The 12646-nt window shown below is 31.0% G+C and overlaps 3 protein-coding genes across 3 annotated transcripts; 1 reads left to right on the plus strand and 2 right to left on the minus strand.

Annotated features, from left to right (window-relative positions):
- Nucleotides 1-2693: 2693 nt before the first annotated feature.
- LOC130901903 (CCR4-NOT transcription complex subunit 11) lies at nucleotides 2694-7705 on the minus strand. Its single transcript, XM_057813572.1, has 2 exons — nucleotides 7148-7705; nucleotides 2694-5546 (listed from the first exon to the last, which is right to left on the minus strand). Exons 1-2 carry the CDS (start codon nucleotides 7598-7600, stop codon nucleotides 4638-4640), a joined length of 1362 nt encoding a protein of 453 aa, XP_057669555.1. The 5' UTR covers nucleotides 7601-7705; the 3' UTR covers nucleotides 2694-4637.
- Nucleotides 7706-8217: 512 nt separating this feature from the next.
- On the plus strand, nucleotides 8218-9579 carry LOC130900564 (alpha-ketoglutarate-dependent dioxygenase alkB homolog 6). Its single transcript, XM_057811262.1, has 2 exons — nucleotides 8218-9061; nucleotides 9573-9579. Exons 1-2 carry the CDS (start codon nucleotides 8418-8420, stop codon nucleotides 9577-9579), a joined length of 651 nt encoding a protein of 216 aa, XP_057667245.1. The 5' UTR covers nucleotides 8218-8417.
- Nucleotides 9580-9672: 93 nt separating this feature from the next.
- Nucleotides 9673-11978, minus strand: LOC130900835 (arginine-hydroxylase NDUFAF5, mitochondrial). Its single transcript, XM_057811732.1, has 5 exons — nucleotides 11581-11978; nucleotides 11378-11529; nucleotides 10986-11325; nucleotides 10336-10478; nucleotides 9673-9894 (listed from the first exon to the last, which is right to left on the minus strand). Exons 1-5 carry the CDS (start codon nucleotides 11867-11869, stop codon nucleotides 9739-9741), a joined length of 1080 nt encoding a protein of 359 aa, XP_057667715.1. The 5' UTR covers nucleotides 11870-11978; the 3' UTR covers nucleotides 9673-9738.
- Nucleotides 11979-12646: the final 668 nt, after the last annotated feature.

The raw sequence follows: 12646 nt of genomic DNA on the forward strand, positions 1-12646 counted from the left end.
AAAAGACTATGTGTCAAATTTCATAACATTTCGCTTAGTCAGAAAAAAGTGACAGCCATTTAACTGAAGCTACTTAATGGTGAACGTTCTGGTCTTCCAATTGAGGAGGTTACTTTAGAAAAAATCAAAAAAATCCACAAGTTGGTTATATCCAATCGTAATTTGAAATTGCGTAAGATAACTGGGCCGTAAAAATATCAAAGAGCAAGTATGACTACAATTATGCATGAACGTTTGACATGAGAAAGCTTTTTCAAAGTGAGTGCCACGTTTACTCACAGTCGATCAAAATCAACGTTTTGATGATCCAGAGCAGTATTTGGCCATGTTTAGACATAATAAATCAAGTTTTTTGCGTCGATATGTGACAATTGATGAAACATGAATCCATCACTTCACTCCGGAATCAAAACGATCATAATCTGAGTGGACTGCAGCCGGTGAATCACGTCCGAAGCCTCCAAAGGCACAACAGTCAACTGGGACGGCCGAGGCTTCAGTATTTATAAGGTAGAGACAATCAATATCGAATATTACATAGAGTTGTTGAATCGTTCGAATGCAAAAATCAAGGAAAAACGTCTTCATATATCGAAAAAAATCCCAATACCAAGACAATGCATCGATTCACAAGTCGACGGTTAAATTGAACGAATTACACTTCGAAGTGCTTCTTTATCCACCATATAGTTCAGATCTAATTCCCAGTGACTACTGGCTATTCGCTGGTCTCAAAAAAATGCTCGCCGGTAAGAAATTCAGCTCAAATGAAGAAGAAATTGTTGAAACTGAAGCCTATTTTGAGACAAAAGAAAAATCCTTCTGCAAGCCCGGAATTGAGAAGTTAGAAAACCGTTGGAATTATTGTATTGCTCTTGAAACAAAATAAACTCGATTTTTGACAGAAAAAAAAATGTGTTTGTAAATAAGTGCGAAGCAGGCACGATCAATATTTCTTTTATTTGATAGGAACAATGATTTGTAGGATAACGGATTATTTCTACATTTTATTTAATTAATTAAAAATTCTTATATAAAAGAAAGTTTATAAGATATTAATTATTTTGTTAATCTTCTTTGTCTTCTTTATTACTGTCGGAAGCTTCACTTGCAAATAATTCTTCTTCGATGTCAAAGACATCAACAACCAAATCTCCAATTTTTTATTACTATCAATTAAATATAATAAAATGACATTTACTTATATTTTGATTTTCGTTTTCTGCTTTTAAAGCATCCAATAACGGATGGAGTGATGCAATCTCCTTCAAATCAATAAAATTCCCATATTGAAGGTACTAACCATTCCTGGTTGGTGCCAAAGTACTTGGGAAACGTAAGTCCGCATTCCGCCAAATGCTGGTGATGTATTGAGTACGCAGGAGCTGCCTTACAAAAATCGTAATTTTTCAAATGATTCTTCGGGGTTATTTGCTTCGTTTGTCAAACAAAATTTTTCGAATCGAGCAGTATTAATATCTGTTGAATTTTTAAACCAATACATTATAAGTATGAGCGGATTTATGACGAATTTCAGCGCAACTTCTTGACGCCTAATGTAATGGAAATATGACAAAAAAAGGTCAAGAGCGTTGTTCAAGAACTGTATCATTATTTACTAGTTATTAGAATCCAGCACTCCTGTCACCTGCATTGGTTGTATGAGATTAATTCTTGTAAATAAAATACTTGTAACTATTTTTCAAATTGCATTGTTTCGTTTTTCAGTTACAAATCTTTCTCTTATTATATTTTCAAGGCAATGAATTGTGTACCAATTATTAGATAATATATTGCGTTATTTTAAAATCTCAATAGTTATTTTATTTAAATCACCAAAATACCAACTTCATCCATTGGAGATTCGTAGTAAAAAAATTGTTTCCAAAATAACTCACCTTGTAGAAACAAACCTGGAAGGTTTTTGCAATATAAGACAGGACAGAGAAAATTTTTTATCAAGATAGTTCCACAGTCCTACAACTGCCAAGTTGGGAGTACAACTACAACCAAAGGATTCAACGGTTCACTACAACAAACCAACAAATGGGAATCCAGTTGAGGACTGCAGCCATTCTAGATTTCGATAGATAAGTCCTAATCTTATCTTTTAAATATAATTGAGTGCATAGATCATCCCCAAAAAGGTTCAAAATGTTCTATCGGGTTAAGGTCAGGACTGTATGTTGGCCACTCCTTTGTTGTATTTATAAGTACATATTTTTTAAAAATTCCTTAATAAAAACTTTAGACAATGTTCTAATCTGGATATTTGGATAGTGAGGAAATGATCTTCAGAGTACTACATATTTTTTATTCCTCACAAATGCCCGTACAATCCCAAAGTTATTACTAACATTTTTAGCCTTGATGATGTTCTTTCTAAAAAAACACCTTAAGTCGATTAGATTTATTTTAAAAACTACTAGGACAGGAGTTTCAAGATTTCATGAGAAGTATAATTTTTCAAAACACAATGTACCTGTGATGTGAAAAATGGAAACGTTTAAAGCTAGCCAGCACAAGCTGACATGTTGGAAATCGCAATACAAAATCATCAAATACAAAGAAAACATTGTTGATGGATGGGATGAGGTTAAAAAAATTTTCTATAAATCCTAGTATATGATTTTCTCAATTTTTTTTTATTATTGCCTGTTGAAAATGGACTTTAAAGGAAATAAAATGTAGGCTAAAGTGAAAATAAGATTTATTTTTAATTCAATATGTTGTTTTATTTACAAGTGAAATAAATATAGTGAAAATGTTTTTAAACTTCAGAATATCTTGTTTACACTTTTAAAGATGGTCAAAGTTATCAAAACCTTCAAAATTTGTTGAATACATGCAAAAAAATGATTTCCAATATTAGTGAACTGTTGTTAATCTATAACACTGCTTTAAAATGGGCCTCCTAATACAACTGAATTTTATTTAATATTTATATTCACCAAGTACTTGTGGTAAACATATTAGAAATAGTTTTGTAACCAGCCATTTGGCTTGTTACGTTTTTCTTCAAACATCTTGAATATTCCTTTGTTCACGTATTGTGGCACAGTAACCACTTCTGATTTTTTTATTCTAACATTGACAGGGTACTTGAATTTTTTTAAAAGTATTTTTTTTCTATTTAATAAGTTCTTGATATAAAATATTTAATTGAAAATCGCCAAAATTTCAAATCTTTAACTACACAAAATAATAATAGGGTCCTTGCATACTTTTTTATACATTAACTAAGTTTAGTATATTGTTCTTAATCACACACTATTTTTTTATTTTTTTAACGGTATTTTAGTTCATAAAAAAATAAATTTAAATACCTAAATGACGCTCCACTACGCATTTGTTGTCACATGACTGAATGTGACGTAGAAAGTAAGTAAAAATTTCAATGTAAGTTTTATCAATTGCTTTTCAAAAAATTGTAACACAATGCAAAATAATTTTATTTTTATAGTTATTTATTTAATGTTTTTCATGTCATTTGGGCTTTTTAATTGGCATGAGCACGAGGATACCCTTAAAGATATGAAAATGGTTTCTGTTCGGTTGCTTTTAGCATAAAATTTAGACCACACTTGCATCTATTAAAATTTACTGAAAACATCTAATATCTGGATAACGCTAAGGTTTAGGTATAGGAAAGTAAACATGAATTTGCCTTATTTTTTACCCCTGAATGTATTAAAATAGAAAAAAACGGGTGGTTCTATTTAAAAAAATAAATTCGATATTTATGAAGTTGAACTTTGAACACTTTTCATACATACCCTATATAAAATGAAAAAATTTTCGGCACAGATTCAAATACGTCTGACCTTCCTAAAAGCAACGAAACAAACCATTTTCATAAATTTAAGGGTATCATGGTAAAAAAATAATTTATAAGGGTCTGCAAGTATTAATATAGATTTAAAATAACAAAGTTACAGACGATTTCCGGTAGAACCGAAAACGTACCAATAAATGAAAAGAAGCTTGATGACTTGAAAAACTCACCTAACATACCACGGGATATGAATATTTTCACGACAAGATTCTCCAGTGGCCTACTACAAAAGCGTCGTGTAAAGTTGACAGGGTGTACGGAGATGAATAGTGCCATAGACAGAAAAAAATTAATAATAGTTAAAAATGTAATAAAAGTTGTTTTTTTAATGAGACCTTTGTTTTGCAATAGTTATAATAATAAATTCAAATTTCTTTTATTGTGTTTTTATTATTGAACATTCTACTTAGACTTCAAAAAATCAAATATTGCTAAAAAATAGCAATGAACACAAATTTTACTACAGAAACCTGTTAAGAGAAATCTTTTTTACTTTTCTTTTTAAGAGTAGGTAAAAAAACATAAAAATCAAATTCAAACGCTATTAGTTTTGAAAGGATATTAAGTATTACTCTGAGTTTTTAATTAACAACATTAATACATCAGATAATAAGTTTTTCTTAATTTTCCAAAAATTTTAAAAAATACAGTTAACATATTTCTGAAGTCAATTCAATTCTAATTTACTTGACCTCGTTCCCAATAAATTCACATTTTAAAAAAAATTCCTGGTTAACCAATATAATAAATTTATATTAGAAAAATAATTTCAATTAAATTAAATAATATTATTAAATGAAATCTAACTTTTAGAACTAATAGTTGGTGATGAGACCAAACCCAATTCGCCCGATTCCAATTGCTTAAGAAGCCTAAATAAAGCGGCAGCCTCTCTTATTCGACTGAATTCTATACAGAAAGCTTGAACTTCGATAAACAATTCCTGTACATTGATTATCTTATTTCTTATCAAAGATTGTAAAAATACACAAACTAATCGCACTAACCTATTCTGCATATATCTATCTTTGATTGTCTCGCAAGTATTTATACAATTTGATATATACAAATGAACAAACTCAGTTGGTAAATCAACTGTTGTCGTCAGCCTGTTTACTACTTCCATCGAATGCAAGGACATCTCCATGTTTACTAAAACACTGAAATATTCCGTGATTTGTTTAGATTGCATCAATTTAAGAAGGACTTCGATGGCTATCAATGGATTGTTTTCAACTAGATCCGGTAGTTTCAATGGCGTCAAACCAATATGATAAACTAACTTAGGATCATCTTCTAATTCTCCTAGCAACTGTTGTTGTTGTTGTATGGATAAAGCTGATTTATAGGCTTTGTTCATTAATTGTCGGGCTTCATAGCCGGCCATATCGGGGACGCACATGGTGGTATCGTAAGCGACTGTATGCTCTTTTGGTGTAGTGGGATTTAACCAAACTAGTTCATCTTGACAATTCAATAAAGGTGGAGCTAACGTGACAAATTCCGGTTTATAAACTTTATTAATGGCAGCATTGTCGGAGGTCGCTAGTTTTTTAACTATAACATCATCTTTTGGTGAATCGGATGTGTAACAGTTTGTTGATTTTTCAGGTAAAGATAAAATTACAGGTATTCCAATTTTGCACGTTTGTGGCAATTCAGATTGTTTTTCTGCTAAAATCAGTTGAATGTTTGAAAAATCAGCATTCACCTGAAAAATATGATTAAATTGTTTGTATGAAAAATAAAAACATTTTAAAATCAAACGTGGCATGTCAGGGAATACTTAAAATTAAGGTGACCATACTTCAGATTAAAACACCATTCGAGAAATGAACAGATATGGCTCTAAAACGGCAGACAGAGCTGGAATAGGAGTGTATGGACCTAAAACCAAACAATCTAAAAGTCTAAACAACACACCAAGCAGAAATATATGCAATTGTAAAATGTGTCCATTTCAATTTAGATAGGAACTATCTCAAACAGGAAATCATCATCCTGTTCAATATCCAAGCATCCATTGGAGCTTTAATCTCCAATATCATAAAATTCAAACTATTTTGCCTGTACAAGGTAAATGAGCTAGGCAAGAAAAATAAAGTTACCCTGCAATGGATTCTGGGACACACCGGAGTGGAGAAAAATAAAATAGCTGAAAGACTTGCTAAAATGAGGGCATACAAACCCTTCATAGGACCTGAACACTTCTGTAATTTAAAGAAAGTATTTGAAAAGAAGGTAGATAGGATCAAACCCAATTATTAAGACAACTTACAGGAGATGAGACAGGCAAAGAATCTCTTGGGAAACTATAACCAAAAGAGATCTGCTAATGTATCAGCCTAAGTAAGAACAACCTAGGAATACTAACAGGAGTCGTGTTGGGGTACTGTTGCCTCAATGGACACCTAAAGATGGTATACTTAGCAGATAATAAACCATGCAGATCCTGTTTCGTAGAGAACAGTCCAAAAATGCCCTCTCCAACTCCTTGCGCTAGCTTCGAATCTCTATCCTCATTCTCTAGAAGTGTGAGAAACTGAACTTCAAAGCACTACACCTGAGAATGTATGAAATAGAAGAAAAATATTTCTGGCACCTAGAACCATATCACATTTGATTCATATATTATAACTGGAATCAAGAAAATGTGCAAAAAGTCAAATCAATAGATTAATTTGAAGTTGTTTAAATCTTTAATGTAAAATTCTATTAACACCAATTGAATTATGTGAATTGTTTTGATAGTAATTGTCACTAATATTACTCATCAATATACAACCATCTGATCTATTTGTTTTTGTAGAAATTTTTATCTCCCAAAGTGTTAAGTATAACTAGACAGTTTTATATACAACTTCAATAATACATAGAACCTATATTGATTTATATGGTCCATCTAACTCAAATTAGTCCCATTTTATGTACACATACCATAATAATTAAACTTTTTACCATACAAGACCTATTCCCCAAATTAAATTCTACAGATGTATCTGATAGTAAGGAAATGCTGAGCACAACTAATTTAAATGTATGAGGTAATGGCAGCGTTTTGAGAGAAATCAAAGCAGTGATATACCTGTAGTATTTAATCTGAGCTTATACTGTATAATAAGATCAGCAATATCATCTAGTAATAGTATCTAGTATAAGAGACACATTTCAGAATAAAGCAATATGAAATTAAAAATATAATTAAGGAATTGATAAGGAAAGATTGTTATTCTAAGAAATCATCATTTTTGTTTGTACATTAAAGGTTGACATCTACGAATGATCCAATGAACTGAAAAAAACTGCAATTACCTGTGTTGGTGCGTCAGAATTAACTATTTGAACAGCAGTTTTCTTCAAAAGTGCATCCTTAGGCTTGTCTGACAATAGCTGTATTATAAAATTTCTTTCTGAACTGGAAATTCTAGGTAGTTGTCCAGGATATTCTAATTTTGGTGCACCTACACTGCTTTGTTGTTCTGGAGGATTCAGTAAATGTATAAATACATTTGCAAAAGGAGTATTTGCAATTGGCTCTCCTCGATATAATTCATGCAATAAAGTTACGGCTGCTAATCGTTGTTCAGATTCAGGTAATAGATTATTTTGCAATAACATAACAATGCATGTGCCGACTTGAAAAAAATTTGAAGAGTCGAATTTTTTATGTAATTCATTGGAGAGAGCTTCAAGAGTAAAATTACGTACACTGTGTGTTTCCAATATTCCTAATAGAATATCACATTGCTCTGCTGTTAAAGCCATTATTAAATATTCTATAATACATAATAACTTGATATAATAAGTGGATCCAACTTATTTACAAATGCCAATGACAATTGACACAAATAATTAACAGGCCAGGCATAGGGCTTTACGGTAACTATAATCCGAAATCAGGTAGATCACTTATAAGATGATTGTGGATCCTAGCACAGAACGAGATTTTCGAATAGTGCGTTCCGTTTCCGGTGAAAATTTCAAAATTACTTGACTTATAAAAACCGTTTATTTTTGAGTTTATAGACCTTAATTAAGTTGTGGAATCCATATCACGTGCAAAAATAAACGTAGTAATTCATCAACTCATGGCATTTAAGAACGATATAATGTAGCAGAAATGACATTGTAGGGTATCCATACTACTTTCCGAATATTTATATAACGATCGGCATAGTTCCTTATATAATTTTTGCGAATGGGGATCAGTTTTAAATTTTAACCAAAAACAGAATGCGAAGATTGATAAGAATCGTTATCTGGGTTGGAATGCGCGAAAAATTGACATGTATCTAATCTCGGATCATGGGTCGCATTCAGCGGGCGAAACGATTGTGCAACATTGTATAGTTCACGCTCTTGATGCGTATGCAGGTTTTGTAATTTTCTCAATAAAAGTTTATTTGTAGTAGGTGTGAACAGTGGAAACACTACAGGAGGTGCTTTAATACTTAGCGCTTTGGCAATGCACCGTTAAAGACTTCAAGTTAAAGTGGAAGAAGAAGACCTTAACTCTAAAATTAATTTGAATATTTATGTTCCATGACAATCAGAAATTGTGATCTGTTTGTATTGTTTGTGAATGGATATAAGTAAGTTCAAAGTAAGTGGAGCTCCTCCGACTATATACTATATTCCGAATTTCATAACAGCCAATGAGAACGCCAATATTATTAAAAATGTATATTCAGTTCCGAAACCAAAGTGGACTAATCTTTCCAATAGAAGATTACAAGACTATGGTGGGGTTCCTCACGAAAAGGGAATGATACCAGAAAAAATACCCAATTGGCTACAAATTTATTTAAATAAAATTAAAGAACTTGGAGTATTTGATAACTGTGAACCAAATCACGTACTTGTAAATGAGTATTCACCCGGACAAGGTATAATGCCTCACACTGATGGTCCTCTTTTTTATCCTACCATATGTACTATTTCTTGTGGGTCTCATACCATTCTTGAGTTTGTGGAAAACGATGCGAGGAGAAAAAAAGTTTGTGACGTATTTTTAGAAGAATGTAGCCTTGTGATAATTAAAGATGATTTATATTCCAAATATTTACATTCCATTTGTGAAAGAAAATTCGATACAATGAAAGACTGTGTTAATTTGGAACTATGTACTAAAAATGCACAAGATGAAGTTTTAGAGCGATCTACAAGAATATCCTTAACTATTAGAAATGTTCCGAAAACTTTAAAAATAAATTTTTTTAAAACTTATCCATTTTTCTATTTATTCAAATATTATTAACATATGAAGAGCAACTAACTGGTTTTTAATTAGTTTTAAATGCAAGATTCTTTTTTTATATGAATATTTTAACAATCAAGGGCAGTACTTTAATCTGCTGATAGTTTTGCACAAACTTTTAGAAAATCCGAATTTCTACAAAAAAGGTCCTCAGCAAATATCTACAGAAATAATTATTATAGCGCCTTGGTGTTTAAGACCTTTTATGTAAAAAATTGAATTTTCTACAAGTTTGTTGTTTCAATTTTTTTGTCATTCACGAGATAAATGAGAATTTCATGGAAAAATCAAGTTTAGAGTCCTGTCCTACCCTTGCCAGTTCCAGTTATGGATTGGCCGCAATGGGCACTTTTGTGGAGCATTAAATATTCCAAAGTCTACAATTAATGATAAGATGAAGGTATCCCACCAGAAGAAATATGGTGGACAGACATCTCACGAAAGATGAATCTCAGTTTGTTAGAGCTATCTCATTGTTAGCAGATAGGGGTTTTCTGCTCACTCAAAGACACTTTACTTTAAAGTCTAATTCATATGTAGAGGGAAGGAATTCCTTTAGGAAAAATCATAAGTAGTTAACTTGGAATAGAATATTTATTAAAATAATTAACATCTGTTTTATACAAAATAAAACCACAAACAACAGTTAACGTTTATCATTGTCATCGTCTATTTTAACTTTTTCAACTTCCTTTATAATTTCATCCAATCTATGTAAGTCTTTTAAAGACACTTCCCCTGAACCCCTTTCGAGAGGTTTTGGTTGTTTTGGATGTGGTTTCCAGCCTAGCATATTTATAATCTGTAAACATAGAATGATTGTAGATTTGCACTTGATAATGAAGAAATTATTAACATTGATCGACGCGCCGAGAAAACAAAAAATTATTCTGCAGCCGCACTTTGCCGACCAGTGATTTGTTTTTAGTAATTTAATATAAATTTTACAGCGGTTTCACATAAATTTTTTTGTGTTTTTGTTATTCTAAAATAACGTCCCTTTTCACTAAATATACAATAAAAGAATCTATAATAATCGACCCCACTAATGTGTATTATTTACAACCACTTTAAAAGCTACAATTCATAGATTGCACAGATATTAATTGCAGCTTTTAGCTTTGGAAGTAGTCAAAGTTAAAGATCAGTAACCTTCAACAGAAAGATTAACATTTGGTAGTGCCAAAATAGACAATGAACATTATGGAATAAATAATTAGAGATCACCTGTGTTAAAATTTACCTGAAATGTTGCAGGTACTGTTACTTGACCAGATTCGGGATCCGAAGTTCCATAAAGCTGTTGATAAATAGCTGCAGCTGCAAATTGTGTATCTCTGTGTAAATGTAATGATCGGTTTAGAGCTGCGTTACTTTCAGCCATTCCTAGAAGCATAATGTTGTGTAATAGTTCAAATAATAATGATAAAGCTTTATGACAGCTAACAGAATGTTTAGCGTTCAGAAGCAGCTCTAATGTTTCGTCTTCTCTAACTTTTTCTCAAATTTGAACATAGAATTGAACCCCACTAAATGTTCAGTTGTTTAGTACCTCTTGTGCTGTGAAGTATTTAATGTGATTTCTGATTTTTTTATATAATGGACTAAGGATAAATTAGTCAAATTTTTTAGTGCAAATCAAATTTGGAACTCAAATTACAAGATAATTCTCTAAAATAAATAAATAAAGAGTAAATATATAAATGTAAAGATGAATATCACATAAAAAGAAATAAAGCAAAAAGGCCAATACAGAAAATTGGAAAAAATTTTCAACAGACTCAAATGCAACCCAAAACATAGATAACAGAAGTTTTGGAATTAAAGATAATAATAAAAATTCTGAATATCCTGTAATATTTTGAAAATAATGTATAAAATTTTCTCCTTTACCTTTTAAATCTAGCATTAATTCAAACATAGATGGATATCTGACAACAATCTCATCTGTATCAATTGTTAACATGGTAAAACCAGCATGTGTCAATAATCCACCTATATCTCGAACTTCAGTAAAAGGAGAAATGTGAGGGGACAGTCCACCACGTCTTTCAAGTTCTGCTAATTGTAAAGAAGAACGCAGTTCATACAGAGTGTCCCCTCCAAATACAGCAGCTAAGAAAACACCATCTTCTTTAAGACTCTCCAGAATTCGCTTGAAAGCTCTAGGTAAATCGTTCACCCAGTGTAAACTGAGACAAGATACAACTAAGTCAAGTGAATTGGGTTCAAACTGAAATTAGAATATTATTGGTTAGTTTCTAAATTATATTTAAAAGTATTACTTCTATATGTTCTTCATCTAGAATTTGTTTTTTAGTTTTTATTCCTTCTTGAACACCAGCAGCATCTAAATTTGTCTTGCTAATATCACATAGAATCAGTTCTTCTACTGAATCTGGAGAGATATGCCTAGATACGTAGCCCCTGCTACATCCTATAATTGTTAAAAAATTATTGAAATAAAACGGTGAAAGGATTATATTACCTATATCAGCTGCGATTTTAAACTTTCTTTTAATATCAAAAATTCTATCAGCCAATCGAAAACCGATTTCATCTTTTAGATAATCATATAAATTCACATCTTCAGCTAAAGCTGCTCGTTTTCTTTGTAAACTTTTAGTTTTTCGATCAAAGATATTAACTAAATTTGGATCAATTTTGTTAAGAATATTACTGGTAGACAGGCATTTATAATTATGAAATACTTTGTTTTGTAATGTAATACTACAAAAAGATTGCTTACAAAATGATAAAGATTTAATACTATTCATTTTGTTGTTTAAAATATCAAATCATTTTATTTAAATTTAAAAGACTTGAATGGAATAATCTATTTAACTTTAAGTGTTATAAGGTTAAGTATAAACGTCAAAGTCAAAACAATTCTATTAGTATTCTTAAATATATATCACTACCCTAGAAAGCGTAATGACGTCATTAATCCAATATTTTCTTAACGCTATCACTATTTCACCCCATAATATTTCTGGGTTATTGTTGGATAAATTCGTATTTATATGCTATGTTTGTAAGTTTACTACTGTCGTAATTGGTTTACTTAGATTTTGTTTGTTAATATTTTTCAACAAAAAAATAGTATATTATATTATAAGGATTAAAAGTGCATATTTTTTACGAGCAATATTTGCAGTTGCGAGGCGGAGCGCAGCGCAGCCATATGAATGCAAAATTGCGAGTAAAAATAGGCACTTTCTTCAGTCCTATGTTAGTTGCATATATAATCTCGCGTGTATCATTTATCATGCTCGAAGTTATACTGGTTACATACCTATTTTCCGTTATGAAACCAGTAAAGCATTTTATACTTTTTTGATACATTGATTATCATATCAGATAGTAAGATAGATAATAAAGCATGTAGAAACATGTCGAAGATATTGATATCTGTCTATGGTGATAATTTAGTAATTACACAGATTATAAGTAATATAAGCTATTAAAAAAAAGGCAGTTAGTCACTAAAAGAATAATCAATCGTTTTCGACCTCAAAAACAAATAAAATTTTGAGTGGATAAAGTGGATCAAC

Source organism: Diorhabda carinulata, chromosome X (genome assembly GCF_026250575.1).
Source record: "Diorhabda carinulata isolate Delta chromosome X, icDioCari1.1, whole genome shotgun sequence".
Taxonomy (NCBI): Eukaryota; Metazoa; Arthropoda; class Insecta; order Coleoptera; family Chrysomelidae; genus Diorhabda; species Diorhabda carinulata.